At 39.7% G+C, this 16,993-nt stretch overlaps 2 protein-coding genes across 2 annotated transcripts; both read right to left on the bottom strand.

Annotated features, from left to right (window-relative positions):
- Nucleotides 1–246: 246 nt before the first annotated feature.
- LOC110599914 (serine/threonine-protein kinase ATM) lies at nucleotides 247–4,361 on the bottom strand. The gene is made up of 2 exons (XM_021736531.2): nucleotides 4,021–4,361; nucleotides 247–3,846 (listed from the first exon to the last, which is right to left on the bottom strand). The coding sequence occupies exon 2, from the start codon at nucleotides 3,806–3,808 to the stop codon at nucleotides 500–502; it is 3,309 nt and encodes a 1,102-aa protein (XP_021592223.1). The 5' UTR covers nucleotides 3,809–3,846; nucleotides 4,021–4,361; the 3' UTR covers nucleotides 247–499.
- A 10,672-nt stretch (nucleotides 4,362–15,033) lies between these two features.
- Nucleotides 15,034–16,739, bottom strand: LOC110631052 (putative pentatricopeptide repeat-containing protein At1g03510). The gene has a single exon (XM_021778759.2). The coding sequence runs from the start codon at nucleotides 16,676–16,678 to the stop codon at nucleotides 15,404–15,406; it is 1,275 nt and encodes a 424-aa protein (XP_021634451.1). The 5' UTR covers nucleotides 16,679–16,739; the 3' UTR covers nucleotides 15,034–15,403.
- Nucleotides 16,740–16,993: the final 254 nt, after the last annotated feature.

The following is a 16,993-nucleotide window of genomic DNA, read 5'->3' as shown; positions in this document are numbered from 1 at the left end:
AAACAGTGAATTAGGAGTCGCATGCTGCCGTTCTACACGAACGGTATATATATATATATATATATACATCTTTTGGTGGGGAAATGAAATTTTACAAGCTTTCAAGAAAGAATGTTAAAACATCCTCACTTGATCATCACCATGATCAGTCTGGCCAAGCCAATATGATCCCCTGGCTTCATTTTTGCAAAGAGATGCAAAGGATTTTACCATTCGGCAATAGCACATCCACACGCACACATTAAATCAGCAGAAACGTGAAAAGAACAATGATATTGATACATGTAGGTCCTTTTATTTAGAAACTGCATATGCCCTCTCAATGCAGTCGACAGCACAAATTATCAGTCCTCACATTAACATTCAGGGAGAGGGAGTGAGAGTGAGAGATCAGACTGAGAAAGCAACAGCTAACGATAGAAGATCCTGAAAACAACCTAGACATTTCTAGTCTAGTAAACAACCTGACACAGAATTCAATAACTTTCAACTGTTCCAACTAAGACGAGGATGAGCTAGGCATTGACGTCACCTTTTTCAGAAGGCCTTTGATTTCAGTCTCCAATTTGGCTCTCATTTCCAGAGAGAGATTATCTCCTGATTTCTCCAGCATTGATGTCATCATCTCCAGATTCTGCCTTATGAAGTCAATTGGAGGAGCTTCAGCAGGAATTGGCATTGACCCATAAGAATTTGCAGGTGTCCTGAATCCTTCAGTAGCTGCACCAGTTGAAAGAAGATGAAGTTGGTAATTGGTTAAGGTTGCACCAAAAGGACTGCATTTCTCCAAACTCCTAACAGCTTCTGCAGCATCAATACTTCTCACAAAAACAACTTGGGCAGTACCAGAATCTTTTGATAACTGCATTTCTGACTCCTTCAAGGACCCAAACCGGCCAAATGTTGCAACCAGAACTTCTTTCGAAGGCAAAGACGCTCCTGGAGTAAATGTTAATAGCAGAGCTGTCCCTGGAGCTTCCCCATTAGCATTATTGTAATTCATGTTTATATCTGGTACCCTCGCAATAGATTTCTTTCTTGGCTTCCGTGAAGAAGCTCCTTTTTTCCTTCCTCTCTTTTCAGATTCGGCCAACACGCTGGGTTCAGCAGGATTCCCATCTAACCCAGCAACGCTGGCAACAACAGTAGCGCGTTCTGAAGTTGATTTGTCCTTTCTTTTTCTTTTTTTTGGGCTATGCTTACCTTCGGCAGCAAGTGAGCCAATAAATGAAGGTCCATTAGCCAAGAGACTTGGAACTGCAGAGTTTCCATTTGAAGTTGGTACACTAACAGTAATTTTTTCCTCCCTCATACTTTGTTCAGGAATAGCATTTATCGAAAATGGACCTGTCACCTGTAAATCTACTAACAGCGTAGGTGTTGCATTATTTAAATTTACATCCACTGGCTTCTCCCTCACATTCGGCTCAAGCTCAACATGGCTAGTCTGCTCAGAATTTTCCACCCACAAATTCGTTGTAGTACCATTGCCATTCAAGTCAGGTATGTTTGCTGTTTTATTGGTGTGTAGATCTGTAGGATTTCTTCCTTGCTTCTTTTTTTTCTTCTTTGACCCAGATTTTCCATTAAGTGTGGGAGGGTCCATCTCACAGGAATGTTTTACAAATAAGCCATCCGTAGCCATATTCACATTCACATCCGACAATCTATCAAGAGATTTAGTTTTCGATCTAGCTGAGTTTTCATTCTTCTTCTTCTGCATCTTCTGCTCAGTCTTGACATCTGACAAAGTCTGGCTTGTCTCCTGTGTATCCTTTCCCAGCAATGCCTCATTACTGCTCCCCATCACATTCTTGCAATGCATCTCATAAATGGACTCGTCATGAAATACTGATATTCTGAACCTTGAAAAGAACCACTCTATTAAATCAAAGTTTTTGCTCTCAGTTGGATACAGACAGTCCACAGCAGTGAAACACAGTTTAGAAAGCAAAGTGGCAACAGATGCATTTATCAAATCTGGGTTACTGGAAGCATCGTTCCTTACTATAAATTTATTGAACCATTTCTTCTGAAACCTCGTCGCATTAGATTTAGAAAACAAAAGGGATCCAACAAATTGACCAGCATCTGCCTTTTCACCTTCTTTCTCTTGAGAAGCTTTCTGAGCCTTGGGGTCTTCAGTGTCACTTGGCATATCCTTATGTTCCCAATTGATATAGGGATATGTTAAGTACTTGCTCTTCTTCCTTTCTCTCAACTCAGAGCTCCTCTCTACCATTGTTGGAGATCCCAAGATACACATCTTCTCCTTTGATGGAGAAGCTGATAGACTAACTTCTTCACCTTCAACTTTAACTTCAAAACACCTCTTCCTCTTTCTCTTACTGGAATTTGATGCCAGATCATTTGGGGCACCATTTCCTTCAAGAAGGTTACCTTTGCAAATATCTGCCATAGTATCCAGATCCGCTCCAGAAATTGTGGCTAGGTCTTTATTCTTCTTTTGCAGCAGAACTACATCCTCTATGCTTTGTGACTCCCCTTTGGCAGGCCCTGAATTTCGGCCTCCAACTTGAGCATCAATTTGACTTTTTGCCATTAACTTGTCACCAGACTTCTCATGGTGATCAGTTGATTCCCAGAGTTGTTCCATAGGCAACTGACTATGTCCTATGGATTGATAAAATGCTGACAAAAAACTCTTTGCTACAGTTAACTCAAGCATGTCAAGGTTGGAGATAGCCTGTGCAAGAATTTTAATTTGCACAAGAAACTTCATTGGTTCAACCTGGCTACACGAAAATTCACCAAATCTGCTCTCTGGCAAAGAAACTCGTTCTGGAATTTCAACAATACTAGATGATTGCTGAACTTTTTCTCGGATACAAGGACAAGTTATTTCTAATTTCAGGCATTTACCAAACTCATCCGCTGCCTTGTCTACTGCTCTAAGGAAGCTTCTGGCCTTGTTTCGGCCGGTCATCTGCTCAAAACTCTCATGAAAAGGCTTTAATTGAGATGGCAAGCACCAAGCAACGTGGCTACTTCCCAAATGACCAACCAACCGGCAGTTTCTCTGCTTTTCCCCCATAGCATATTTTCCAGCATCTAATGGATCATAAATTTTTCCAGGCCACCAGGACTGATTTTTGGTTTTAACCCATACAATATCGCCTATAAGGAACTTGCTAGTTAACTCTTCCATCTCCTCATCACCCATTTCTTTAGACTCCTTTTGGCTAACAAACAAACCAGAACCATCCATGTCTTTGAGATTGTTAAAATTTACCCTGCTCAGAGAATCAGAAAAATCTACATAAAGAGATATATTGCCTCCACAAACTTCTAGCTTCCTACCAGGCACAGGATCACTAAATCCTAACTCTTCATCCTCCTTCAATTCCTCATCTTTCACAGAGTTTTCAACTTCAACTTCCTCACACAGAATAATACCCAAAGCCACTAAATTTTCATTCAATTCCACTAGTGTGGAATCCTTTCCTTTCTCAATTGCCCCATCAATACCATCATCAAGGAAAGAAGCCTTCTCAATTCCAACATTATTCACATCAGCAGCAACCACTGTATCTACACTGTCACTAGCATCTGAATTCTGGGCTTCAAGGCCATCACATTTGTTCATTAATTCCACATTATCTTTCTCATTTTCTTCTACAGGAACCTCAAAATTCGACTCTACAACAGCACTGTTTTCACTTGAGCCAAATAACTTAGAAAGCCCAGAAGCTGCTTCTAGATTCATGCTGTCTGGGTTTTGAGCTTTTAGGGTTTTAACATCTGGGAGTTTAACTTCAAGGGTTTCTGGGGTTTTATGGTTGTCCATTTTCTTCAGTTTTACCAATCTGAATATTACTTCAAGAGCTGATCATATACAGGAAAAGGGGAAGGAAAAGAAAAGAGGTTCATTAATAAACTAAACTAAAACGATTTCCATCAAAAAGAAAAGCCAAAAACCAAAAAACATAAGGACAAAAGAAAGAAAGAAAGATCAACAGAAAAAAAATGAAGAGAAAATTTATTAGGGGAGAAAAGTACCTGGAAAAAAAAGGAGATTTACATTGTGTCCGTGGTAAAAGACTACCTATGATCTGAAACAGTGGAGTTGAAGTAGTAGTAGTAGTTTAGATTCTTGTGGTGTAGAAAGAGAGATTATTTAGGGTGGCTGAAAGAAAGAAAATAAGAGAAAGTTGGGGAAGTATTTGGGCGAAGAGTTTGGTAATAACAAGAAAGGCAAAGGTGTGTGTTGAGGGAGTTGTCCGGAGTTAGAACACAACAAAACAAACAACAAACCACCACATTTGCAGTGACTGGGTGGCTACTCTGGTTTGGTTACATTGCACTTCACGCACCAGTCTGTGCTACAGTGTTTTTCTTTTTCTTTTTCTTTTTGGGGTTTCCAAGGATAGTGTAATAGAGTTGGAATGGTGGACCCCATCATTAGATTTTTTATTTTGGAAAAATTTACTATTTATTTAGTATTTACTGTTTATGAGTTGTTATTTTGATTTTAAAAATATATTAAGATATTTTTAAAAATTTATTAATTGATTTATTATTAATTTTAATTATTAAATGTAGTATTTATAAATTAAAAATTAATTAATGAGTTTTTTAAATTATAAATTAAATAGTAAAATATTTATTAAAATTGATGAAATAATTTATTAGTAGATTTTTTAAATTATTGAAAATATTTTATTATATTTTTAAAAATTGAGATATTAGTTAATTAATTTTTTAATAAATCAAATATTAATTAATAATTTTTTAAATTATTAAAAATATTTTATTATATTTTTAAAAATAAAAAAATTACTAATTAATTTTTCGGTAGACTAAATATTAATTTTTCACTTTTTTTTCTTTTATTCGCCCACTTATTAACGGACCACCAAATTAGATGGAATTATTAGCGACGACAAGTGAAGCAATGATTTTATAAGTGCACAACAATTTAATATTAAATAAAAATAAATTAAATAATTATATATTACATATTACATTTAAATTTATATATTTATTATCCGTATTTTAATATAATTATTAACTTTTTAATTATACAATATTACCATTAAAAAAAAAACATTATACAATATTAATCTTATAATAACTGAACCATTATTCTCATTATATGTATGCTGCACTAATTTTTTTGTTTTCCCTTTGCTGCACAAATTGACGGCTTAGTTGGTGATACATGTTGATTTGGTGGTATAGATTCTCTCAATTAATGATGTTTATATACTTTCCCCGTCCAGAATTAAAGGCCCATATTTATTATTAGGAGTGAGATTCCGTTATTTAGTTTAAAATTAAATTAAATGAAATAGATTAAAAATTAAAATTTTAATATTTATAAAAATTAAAATTTTAATATTTATAAAAATTAAAACGAATCGATTTTAGTAATAAATCGAAGTGAATCAATTTGATTCAATTCAATTTGATTTGTTTTAATCGATTTAAATTTTTAATAAATTTTTTATTTTTAAAATATTTTAAAATTTAATTGAAATATTTTAATTTTAATATGATCTAATTTCTCCGTATTATTAAAAATAATATATTATTATCACTAATCGGTTCGATTTGATTTTTTTAATTTTTTTCCTATTAAAATTAAATCAAATTGAAATAACCGAAATTTTTAAAATTAAAAATCAAACTGAATCCAACCGAAATAAATAAAAATTAAATCAAAATTTTAAATTAATTCGATTTGATTAATTTTTACCATTTAAATTGAATACTGTGCAACTTATTTATTATAGAGTTTTAATATTAATTAAATTTCTCTACACTGAAGTGCTTGTCATTAGCATTGGCTTTCCAAGCTTGTGCGCATTACCTACTGCGAATCTCAAAAAAAGAAGAAATCAATTTAAGGGCAAGATCTTTGATCATCATTGCCACCAAAATTATGATCCGAAATTCATGCAAACTTCTTTGTTAACAGCAGGCTCATTCATTGCTATTAGAATTGTGATTTTCTTCTTCTAGATTGCAACAATTAAAATTCACACAACCTTCTTATTTAATGACAACACCTATTTCTTGAGCATAAACTTTTAAGAATTTCAAGAATTGCTCCATTTTCCGTTAACTATGTTCCGTTGTGTAATACCCGGCTAGATTCCGGCATCGGAATCCCTACCTTCCGGTGGAATCTCCGTTGGAATCTGGAATTCTGAAGATGCCAGAGGCTTTTAGAGGGGTAAAATGTGTTTTCTAAAAGGTTTTTACTGATTTCATGGTTTTAAATGAAAAACAATTGAGTTTTGAAAAGACCAAGGATGCGTTTGCCAGGTTCGGCCGCCGAAAGTGAAGTTCGGCCGCCGAACATGGGAAGGCTTCGGGAGCGCTTTTGGCCTCCGAAAGCTTTGTTTGAGCAAGCCAAGGTTCGGCCGCCGAACCTCAAGTCGGCCGCCGAACATGCATGAGTTTAGGGGGCACGTTAGGCTGCCGAAGGTCTTCGACCAGGCCATCTATAAAGGGCTCTCAGATCGGAAATGGGCGAGTTTTCTCCCCATTCTCGAGCTCAGGTGAGTTTTTGTCCTCCTTTGACCATTTTCATGTTTTTCTTCATCTCCTTCATGTTTTCATGAGTTTTATGGCTGTTTTGAAGAGTTTCCAAGCTTAGATCAAGTTTTGGGAACTTGGAGACCCAAGGAGTTGGTTTCTCCCACCTCCGAGTTAGAGATCACGCAACCCTCGATCTTCAAGAGGTAAGTGTAGATCTTTGCTTTCCTAGTGTCTTTTGAAGTTTTATGAAGGTTTTAATGGTAGAGTATGGGTAGATATGCATGTTAGGATTTATGTGGGTTTTATGCCCAATGTATGTTATGTGATGCTCATGTATGTTTATATGATGCTATGTTGAATGTTTAGGCTAGGTTATGCATGTGGGAGTGAGTATGCATGATGGGGAGAGAGTATGTGAGGATTTGGGTTGTTTTGATGGTTTTGGCTTATTGAGTCATAAGCTATCTATGTATGTTTTTGATGTTCTTTGTTGGAGTTTAAGCTTGTTTAAGCTCCTTTGTACATGGTTAAAGGTTTATGTATGTTTTGGTAAAGTTGGGTGCTTGTTTTGGGGTGTTTGGAAGGTTTGGGAGGTTTGAATGCATGAGAAGCTGAGTTCTACCCTTCTGGGAAGAACTCAGGTTCGGCCGCCGAAAGTAGTTTCGGCCGCCGAACCTGCCTTTGGATGCATGGTTTGGCCGCCTAACCTTGCCCCCGAAAGTTGAGTTTTGGCTTGAAAGCAGACTTTCGGCCGCCGAAGGAAGGTTCGGCCGCCGAAAGTGCCTGACTTTCGTCTCTGGAGAGGGACTTTCGGCCGCCGAAGGTGCCGCTGAAAGTGCCTGAGTTTCGTCTCTGGAGAGAGGGTTCGGCCGCCGAAGGTGCCGCCGAAAGTGCCCTGTCCAGCCTTTTCAAGGTTGTTTTCTATGCATGTTTAAGTGATGTTTTAGAAGGGTTTTTGGGTAGTTGTTTATGAGTGGTTAGAATGTGTTTGGCACCTCATTCGAGTCCACCTGTGTAGGACCGGACCCGAGGGACCGAGGAGGCCATCAGTGTTAGCTGTTGCAAAGTCAGTCCAGCGTCTGCCAGAGGTGAGTAGAACTAAACTTAATATTTTATTTTATGAAATCAAATGCCTAAAGCATGCTCATGCATCATGTTTATATGTAGTAGGTTGATTGCACTAGTTACACGAATATGAAGCATTGCATTATTTACTGTTCATGGAGATTGGACCAAGGACGACCCCACTAGCCCTAGAGATGTTGTGAGACCTGGCCGGGCCAGGCATACATATACAGTTGTTGTAAGACCTGGCCGGGCCAGGCATACGAAGGTTGTGAGACCCGGCCGGGCCGGGCATACTGAGACTGGAAGGGATGTTTTGGGGTTAGGTCCAATCCGTGATATGATTTGTTTGTGTTGTGACGCATTCTATGAAAGCATGTAATTAATGAACTGTTTTCTTTGTTTCTACTCACTGGGCTTTTTAGCTCACCCCTCTCCCCTAACCCCAGTGTTGCAGGTATGAGGTCGATCGGGAAGTCTCAAGAGTAAAGGTTTTGCTTATGTAATAGTATTAGATTAGTATTTTTAGTGTGGACATGTATTGTAAATTGAGATAATGGATTGTAAGATAATAAGATGTAATGTAAGGCAAGTATAGTAGAGTATTGGATTAGTACTGTGCTTGGCCCTAAGACTTGGTTAGTCCCTTTTTAGTACATGATGTATGTTATGTCTGATGTTGAGTTGTGTTTGAACTAAACTGGTGGCATGTGTTGTTTACCACGCTAGTGTTTGATGAGGACCTTAGTGGAGGTCTTATGTTTGTGGTTTGATACATGCACAGGTTAGGTTCTAGTTCCTTGGATGTAATCCCAGCTTGACGTATGTTATGTTGACCCAGCTAGAGTTTTGATGAGGGCTCTAGTAGGGGATCCTTTTATGTTTTCAGTTATGTAGCATACAGGTCAGGCTCGGTTTGTACATCAGATGTTTGAGTTTTTATGTTAAAGTTTCGATCATGTATGGGATTTGACCAGGTGATAGGAGGTATGTTTGGCTTGCTACGGGTCCCGGCGGCCTTAAGCCGATCTGGATCCTAGCGCTGGTGGCGGTTCGGGCCGTTACGGTAGGGTATCGATTTTCGGGCTGTTACACGTTGTAACATGAAATTTATGTTACACTTGACACATTGATAAGTCTAAGACTCAGCGGGATAAGGAGGAGATGATAACATATAGGCAAGAGTTTAATTTACGAAAAAGTTAATGGATCTGATTGAGTGATTGAGAATAGATAGGGAATCGGACTAGTTTTACGGCTTTAAGGATATTGAGAATTTTTAGAGCAAATTGAGAGCTTTTAGAATCTGAGTTGTGTAAAATCTGCCCCTTTACATAATTGGTTCAAGGGTATTAATACTTTGATCGTTCTGGTGCGTTCTGATGGATCGTCCTATCGAATGTGACGACGGAGTGTTGTAATAGATATGTCAGACGACTCATTTATGATAGGCAGTCGGCTAATAAATGTTGAGCTGCTTCCGTCATACCCTGTCCATCACTGACGTCTCGTGGCTACCTCAAAATCATACAAAACCGGTCAGCCCAGGATGACATTATATGCCAGTGGAAACTTGACTATGAGAAACTGGACATACTGAATTCGGGTGGTCGATGGTGTTCTCAGGGTCATTAGCAGCTTAATTTTCCCTTCTATGGGTACGAACACTCCGCCTAGGCCTCTCACGGGTGCCTGGTCTTTGATCATGTTTTCATCCGCTATCTTCATGGTTTTAAAAACTCGATGTGGAAGGAGATTTACCTTGTTCCCGTCGTCTACCAAAACTTTGTGGATAATGGCTTCTACCACCAAAGTATCATTATGTGGCATCTCGACCCCTTCTCCATCGGCTGTTGAAAAACTCATTACCCCTGAAATATGCTTAATGACTTGCATGACTTCCACTTCTTTTAGCTTGCCATCTCGTCTTCTTTTTCTGCTAGCATGACTTCCACTTCTTTGAAGATTTAGTATTTCGAGGGTTGGATTTTCGTCTCCAATGGGTGTTGACGAGTTATTTTCTTGATTTACCATGGTGGATCTCAGTGGGCTTATTGTAATACCCGGCTAGACTCTGATATCGAAATTCCTACCGTCTGGTGGAATCTCGGATGTCAGAAACCTCTAGAAGTGTAAAAACCATGTTTTCATAAGATATTTTAATGTATTTTATGGTTTTAAGCAAGGAAGGAAATGAGTTTTGTATGAAAATAACCTAGGAGGAAGACCCAGGTTCGGCCGCCGAACCTCAAGTTCGGCTGTCGAACATGCATGCATTTCGGGAGTGCTTTAGGCCCCCGAAGGTATGAGAGAGGGAAGTCCAGGTTCGGCCGCTGAACCTTATATTCGGCCGCCGAACATGGCATGCATGCGGAGGCACGTTAGTCCCCCGAAAGTGGCTTGGCCAGCCACCTATAAAGGGGTCCCTATGTCCGAACGGGTGAGCTTTTCTCCCCGTTTTCGGCCAAGGTGAGTTCTCCGCCGTCCCTCATCGTTTTTGAGCTTCTTCCTTCGAATCTTCATGATTTTCTTATGAGTTTTCACTTGGTTTTGAAGATTTCGAGCTTAGATCGAAGTTGTGAAGCTTGGAGACCTCAGGAACTCATCCTCCCCAAATCTCCAAGTTAGGTCACACTCTCTCTCGATCTTCAAGAGGTAAGAGTCGATCTTGAGCTCATTCTATGTTTTAAACAAGTTTTAAGAGGAATCATGGGGTAGAAATGCATGTTTAGTTGAACATTATTAGGTTTTTATGTGAGTTTTGGACAATGTAGGTTGCTGAGTTGCTTGTTTTGTGTTGTTGTTGGGGTTTAGGTTAGTTTGAGACCCCTATGTGTTGATGTATGTGTGTATTCATGATTTGAGAAGGTTGGATGCATGTTTGGAAGTTTGGGAGGCATTTGTGCATGTTGGAGCTGAGTTTCTGCCCCTTTGGGAGAACTCAGGTTCGGCAGCCGAAGGAACTTTCGGCCGCCGAACCTGCCTGTGGAGGCCAACTTTCGGCTGCCAAACCCTGCCCCCGAAAGTGGACTTTCGGCTCTGGAAGGGAGTTTGGGCCGCCGAAGGTGCCGCCGAACATGCATGAGTTTCGGCTCTGGAACCCACTTTCGGCCGCCAAAGGTGCCGCCGAACATGCATGAGTTTCGGCTCTGGAGGGACTTTCGGCCGCCGAACCTGCCGCCGAAAGTGCCCTGTTCAGCCTTCCTTTGCATGATTTCTATGGTTGTTCTATGATGTTTTAGGGGGGTTTTGGGGAGCAGTTTAGAGTTATGTTAGTCTTTGTTTGGTACCTCATTTGAGTCCACCTGTGTAGGTTCGGACCCGAGAAACCAAGGACCTCAGCAGTGAGATAGCTGCTTCAGAGTCATTAGAGCTTCAGCCAGAGGTGAGTGGAATAACTCTTTATGTTTCAAAGCAAATAAATAAATTTTGAGCATGATACATGCATCACGTATGCCATGAGATATACTAGGTTGTTTGCATTAGAATTCACGAATATGTTGCATTGCATAACTTGATGATGATGTGGATGGATGTTGAATGACCCTTTAGTCCTCGTATGTTATGGTATGATGATGATACGGTATGGATAGCCAGTGAGGCCCATTCTACGCCCCTGGCACTATGTTAAGAGAAAGACCAGTGAGGCCCATTCTACGCCCCTGGCACTATGTTAAGAGAAAGACCAGTGAAGCCCATTCTACGCCCCTGGCACTATGGAATGTTATGCTAGCCCCTGGCGCTATGTTAAGAGAAAGACCAGTGAGGCCCATTCTACGCCCCTGGCACTATGAAATGTTATGCTATGTTATGTTATGTTATGTTAAGAGAAAGACTAGTGAGTCCCATTCTACGCCCCTAGCACGATTGGACTATGTAGAGGACTATTGGTGACAAGTCCATCCTTGATGTGATTTGTTTGTGATGTGTTGCATTTCATGAAAGCATGGAATTTAAACTGAATGTTTATTTATTCTGCTCACTGGGCTTTATAGCTCATCCCTCTCCCTTAACCCCCAGGTTTGCAGGTACAGGGTAGACCAGGAGGTCAGTAGGAGTAGAGTCATGTTTTATGTAATAGATAGATGTGGACATGAATATGATGTAATGTAAAAAGTATAGTATGGAAATGTAATGTAATGATGCTTATGGAAGTTTAGAGTTGTGCTTGACTGTAATACCCGGCTAGAGTCCGGCATCGGAAGTCCTGTAGTCCGGTGGACTTTCTGATGTCGGAATCCTCTGGAAGGGTACGGATTATGTTTTCTTATGTTTGGAAAGCGTTTTCATGTTTTAAAGTGTTTAAAGAAGTAAGGTTTTGCAAGAAAAGCACCAAGGCAGAAAAGCCAAGGTTCGGCCGCCGAAGGTGACTTTCGGCCGCCGAACGTGCATGGCCTTTGGGTTCTCATTCGGCCGCCGTAGTTGGTCTGGCCAGCCAACTATAAAAGGCCCTAGGTCGGTCAAATGGATAAGATTTTCTTTCCATTTGCACGAGCTGAGGTGAGACTTGATCTTCCTTGAGTGATTTATGTGTTTTCTCAAATCTTTCATGGTTTTGATAGATTTTCATGTGGTTTTGAAGTTTTTGAGCAAAAGAGCAAGTTTGGAAGCTTGGAGAGTTTGAGAGAGGATTTCTCCATATCTCCACGTAGGGATCGTTCAATCTCTTGTTTGGAAGAGGTAAGTGAAGATCCTGAACTTCCTTTCTTGATTTTGAAGGTTTTATGGGAGTTGTATGGGTAGTTATGCATGTTTAGGTTAAAGGAGGTTTTTGATGCTCTTTGGTGTATATGCATGATTAAGTGTTGTTTGTTATGTTTGTTAAGGTTATAGGTTCGTGTTAGACCCTTTTATGCATGTTTGATGGTATATGCTAGTTGGGAGTGTACTACTCACTGGGCTAGTATAGCTCACCCTCTCCCTTAACCCCAGTCTTGCAGGTTCAGAGTTCAGAGGTGTCAGCAGGGTACAAAGGAAGAGAAGGGTTATGTAATAGCTAGTGTGAACATGTAATTGTCAAAGATAGTGTATGTTGTATAGATGATGCTTGACCTTATGAGTTGTAATCCCTTTTGTATATACATAGTCGGTTCTGAAAATGATTGTATTGTATATGAAAAACCAGGCTTAACAGTATATGAGTGGACCCGCCTAGAGCAAAGATGAGAGCTCTAGCAGGGGTTTTACAGTACAGAGATAGTGTATGCACAGGTTAAGCCTTGGAACAGAGAAAAGTTTTAATGTTTACAGAAAATGTATGATCATGTATGGGATTTCACAGGTACACAGAGTTCACAGCAGGCTTGCTACGGGTCCCGGCGGCCTTAAGCCGATCTGGATCCTAGCGCCGGTAGCAGTTCGGTTTTCGGGCTGTTACATTGACCATAGTATGTTGTTAATCCCTTTTTAGTACATGATCTTAAATGTTTAATGATGATTATGTAAACCAAGCTTAATGTATGTTATGATACCCCATTGGAGTATTTGATGAGGATTCCAGTGAGAGGTTTTATGTTATGATTTGTGCATGCACAGGTTAAGCTTGGTGAAGGAATGAATGAATGAACGAATGAATGAATAAATGAAAAACTTTTAAATTTTATGTAATTGTTGATCATGTATGGGATTAAACAGGTATACAGGATGTATGTTAGGCTTGCTATGGGTCCCGGCGGCCTTAAGCCGATCTGGATCCTTAAGCTGATCTGGATCCTAGCGCCGGTAGCGGTCCGAATTTCGGGTCGTTACACTTACGTTTGGAAAGCTCCGGTTGATTGGATAATCTTCCTTCATTTTTTCTACAGACGGCGTCAATTGATAAGTCTGAGATCCGTTGGGACAAGGAGATGATGACATATAGACGAGGGTTTGATTTACGAGAAAATTAATGGATCTGAATGGGTGGTTGAGAATAAATAGGGGATCGGACTGGTTTTACAACTTTAAGGATGTTGAGAATTCTTCGAGCAAGTTGAGAGCTTCTAGGATTTAGGTCTTATAAAATTTTTTCCCTTACATAATTGGTTCAGGGGTACTAATACCTTGATCATTCTAGTGCGTTCTGACAGATCGTCTTATTGGATGCGACGGCGGAGTATTGTGGCAGAAGTGTCAAGCGGCTCATTACGGCGGAGTATTGTGGCAGAAGTGTCAAGCGGCTCATTCATGATGGGCAATAGGCTAATAAATGTTGAGCTGCTTGCGTCATGCCCTGTTCATCACTTACATCTCGTCTGTCAATCCTACTTGCATGCGCAATGATGATCTCATTGGGAACCTGCATTCTACTTGCATGCGCAATGATAACTTCGTTGGGAATCTGCGTGCTTTAATGAGATCGGTCTGTGCACTTCGTGCATAGGTGAGGTCGGAGATGTAGGAGGTCGGACTTGCATTTTATGATGGGTGATCCTCCTGCAAAATGATCGAACTAAACAGACTGATATGAACCTTTCCTCTTTCATATACATGCGTCACGATTTCAGGAGTTGATCATTATTATGTTATCACATATCAATTGTAAAAGGCATGTCACAATGACCAATAACTTCAAAAGCTCTCAAATGGCTGGTTCATATATGCAGACAATAGTATATACTTCCCCATTAATTTCTTTTTCTTTTTCCAGCCTCTGATTCCTTAATCCTCACCATTGCCAAAGTGTGTGTATGTGCATACACACACGTACAGGTGTCAGTTGAAATCCTTGCGTTGATCAGGCAACTATGAGATAAGCAGGAGGATTTTGTTCTGAATGCCATTATTTCACCCAATTCAGAAAGCTTCAACCAAACTTAGCTAGTGGGGATCAGATATGTTTCATAACAACAAAGTTTACCTCAAGTACAGAATTTCGATTGGCTGGAACTCAGAAAACAACCACGCGAATCAATTCCTAACCACAAGAAATTACCATACTTGTCAAGGGAAAAAAAGAATTAGAGGATATGAGAATGAAGTTGACAACTTGAATGTAGTCGAACAAACTCATAATACATCAAGCAGGCAAAATTTATCACAACCGGCAAACAGAATGAGTTAGAAGATGTACAGCACAGCGTCACGCAAGTTAGAAGCAATAAAGTTGAAGTATTATATAATCTTTACCCGTCTCAAACTTCAAAAAAATGAAGCCTTTTACACCAAGAATGGGGTAATTTCTTCCTTTGTCGTCATCCTCGTATCATTTATTGATTGGTACTCATTTCTTGAAAAATAAGTCAACTTGACAAGAAGCCCTGCAGGTGAAGCATTAAATTTCCATGATTTCACACACCAGTGAGTCAGTGACACTACAAGCGGCCATTAACAGCTTACAGGTTGATGTCAATAAGTACACTATTAAACGAGACTGCACGCATCGCGTCCCTTTTTAAGGAAAGTGGAATCATGAAACACGTAATCAATTACCAATCAAAGTTAAGACTGCCAATCTAAACAGTGATCAGAAAGAGATATGCTGATTTGAAAAGTAATCATAAATATTAACCAAGACTAGCCGTGACATATATTTTTTATTATCAGATACTGCAATGTTTTATAATAATAGCAATGCAATTTCCCCTTCTTTCTGTTGGGTGGGGGGCCGGGCCGGGGAGGGTGTGGGGTGTATTTTGGAGGCAATGTGCCATGGTGCCACACCTTGAATTTCGACCATTGTTGCAATACAAGTTTTGGAGGGTGTCGGGTGTATTTTGGCCTTTAAATATGCTGAACTAATCATCAAAAGATGGAAGCTTTGACCGATTACCAAGAGCAATATACTGCTCCTGTTTATCCTTCCAAGTAAGTTTTCATTCTGGGGGAAAATCATGTCGTAGTTCTAGCGTCTTTATACCACCCAGCTACTACCAGGAGCTACCTTAACCCCCCTCTCCGTCATTTCTCTTCTCATTCTCTGAGCTTCCTCATGTCTCCCTACACTGGCATAAATTCTGGCCAGTAAAACATAATTGGCAGGATTATCAGGTTCTATCTCAAACAAAGCTCTCCCTGCAATCTCTGCTAACTCCACTTCTCCATAAGTTCGACAAGCCCCAAGAAGGGCACCCCAAGCTTTCGCAGTCACCTTCACTGGCATATCTTGTATGACTTTATATGCCTCATATAACCTCCCAGCTCTGCTCAAAACATCAACCAAACAAGAATAATGATCAGTGTTTGGGTGCAGACCATAATCTTCTCGCATTCTGCTGAAGAAGTCCAGTGCTTCATCAGCTAATCCTGCATGGCTACAAGCTTTCAAAACTGCTAGAAAAGTAATGTCATCAGGACGCACTTTCGCCATTTCCATTTGGCCAAATATTTCAAGAGCACACCTTGCCTCCCCGTGAAGTGCATATGCTGATATCAAACTGCTCCAGGCAACCACATCCCTTTCCTTCATACTATAAAACACATGACTTGCATTAACGAGATATCCACATCTCCCGTAAGCATCTACTAGGCCACTTCTCAGCTGGGGATGTGGATCGATATTATTCCTTATCGAGTGCCCGTGAATTTCTTTAACCAAATCCAAAGCTGCTATTCCTACACAAGCAGGTAACAAAGCAAGAAGAGTAATAAAATTTGGCTTCAAATCCAACTCCCTCATTCGCCAATAAAAAGCAATGGCCTTAGGCGATCCACCCTCCATCCCCGACAAACCTGCTATTATTGCATTACAAGTGGACGCATTAGGCACGGAATCCATCGATTCAAACAGACACAAAGCATCATGGAGAAGATTGGAATGCGTATAAAGCGATATCATCGCATTCCAAACGACAACATTTCTCTGAGGAATTTCGTCGAACAGTTTACGCGCTGAAAAAAGGGACACGCATTTACCATACATATCGACGAGAGCACAGGCTATGAATGGGTTTGAGAGGAGGCCCATTTTGACAGCGTGGGAGTGGACGGCGGCGCCCAGTTGAGGGCGGTGGATGGCGGAGCATGATTTGAGCAGGAGAGAGAAAACATAGGGATCAAGAGAGAGAGCTAGAGAAGTTTGCATGTGGTTGAAGAGGACAAGAGCTTGGTGGTGAAGGCCCTGGTTTACGAGACAGGTTAGCTGCTTCGTCCAAGAAATCAAGCGTAGGTAGTTTGATGAGTAGCTCATCGTATGCTCCTTGTTGTCACCGGCAGTTAATCTTCGTTAAGGGAAGCGCCAAGAGATTAAAGATACATATATATATATAACTTTTAAAAATGTATATATTTTTTATCACCTTTCCACTCGTTTTTTGTTGGAAAATGTTAATTTAATATTTATATCATATTAATTACTTAAATTTAAAAAATTTTTATTTTGAAATGGAAGTTAGAAATTAGAGAGTAAACCTCTTAGATTTATTTAAATGTACTTCTCATTAAATTATATCTATTAGTGTATTTAAATTTAAAATATATATATATTAATTTATAAATAAATTAA

Source organism: Manihot esculenta, chromosome 14 (assembly GCF_001659605.2).
Source record: "Manihot esculenta cultivar AM560-2 chromosome 14, M.esculenta_v8, whole genome shotgun sequence".
In the NCBI taxonomy this organism is placed as follows: domain Eukaryota; kingdom Viridiplantae; phylum Streptophyta; class Magnoliopsida; order Malpighiales; family Euphorbiaceae; genus Manihot; species Manihot esculenta.
This window is presented reverse-complemented; position numbering and strand designations above follow the sequence as displayed.

Bases quoted from the DNA above. Each gene is read 5' to 3' on its own strand.
- LOC110599914 (XM_021736531.2), bottom strand. From the start codon at position 3,808: ATGGACAACCATAAAACCCCAGAAACCCTTGAAGTTAAACTCCCAGAT.
- LOC110631052 (XM_021778759.2), bottom strand. From the start codon at position 16,678: ATGAGCTACTCATCAAACTACCTACGCTTGATTTCTTGGACGAAGCAG.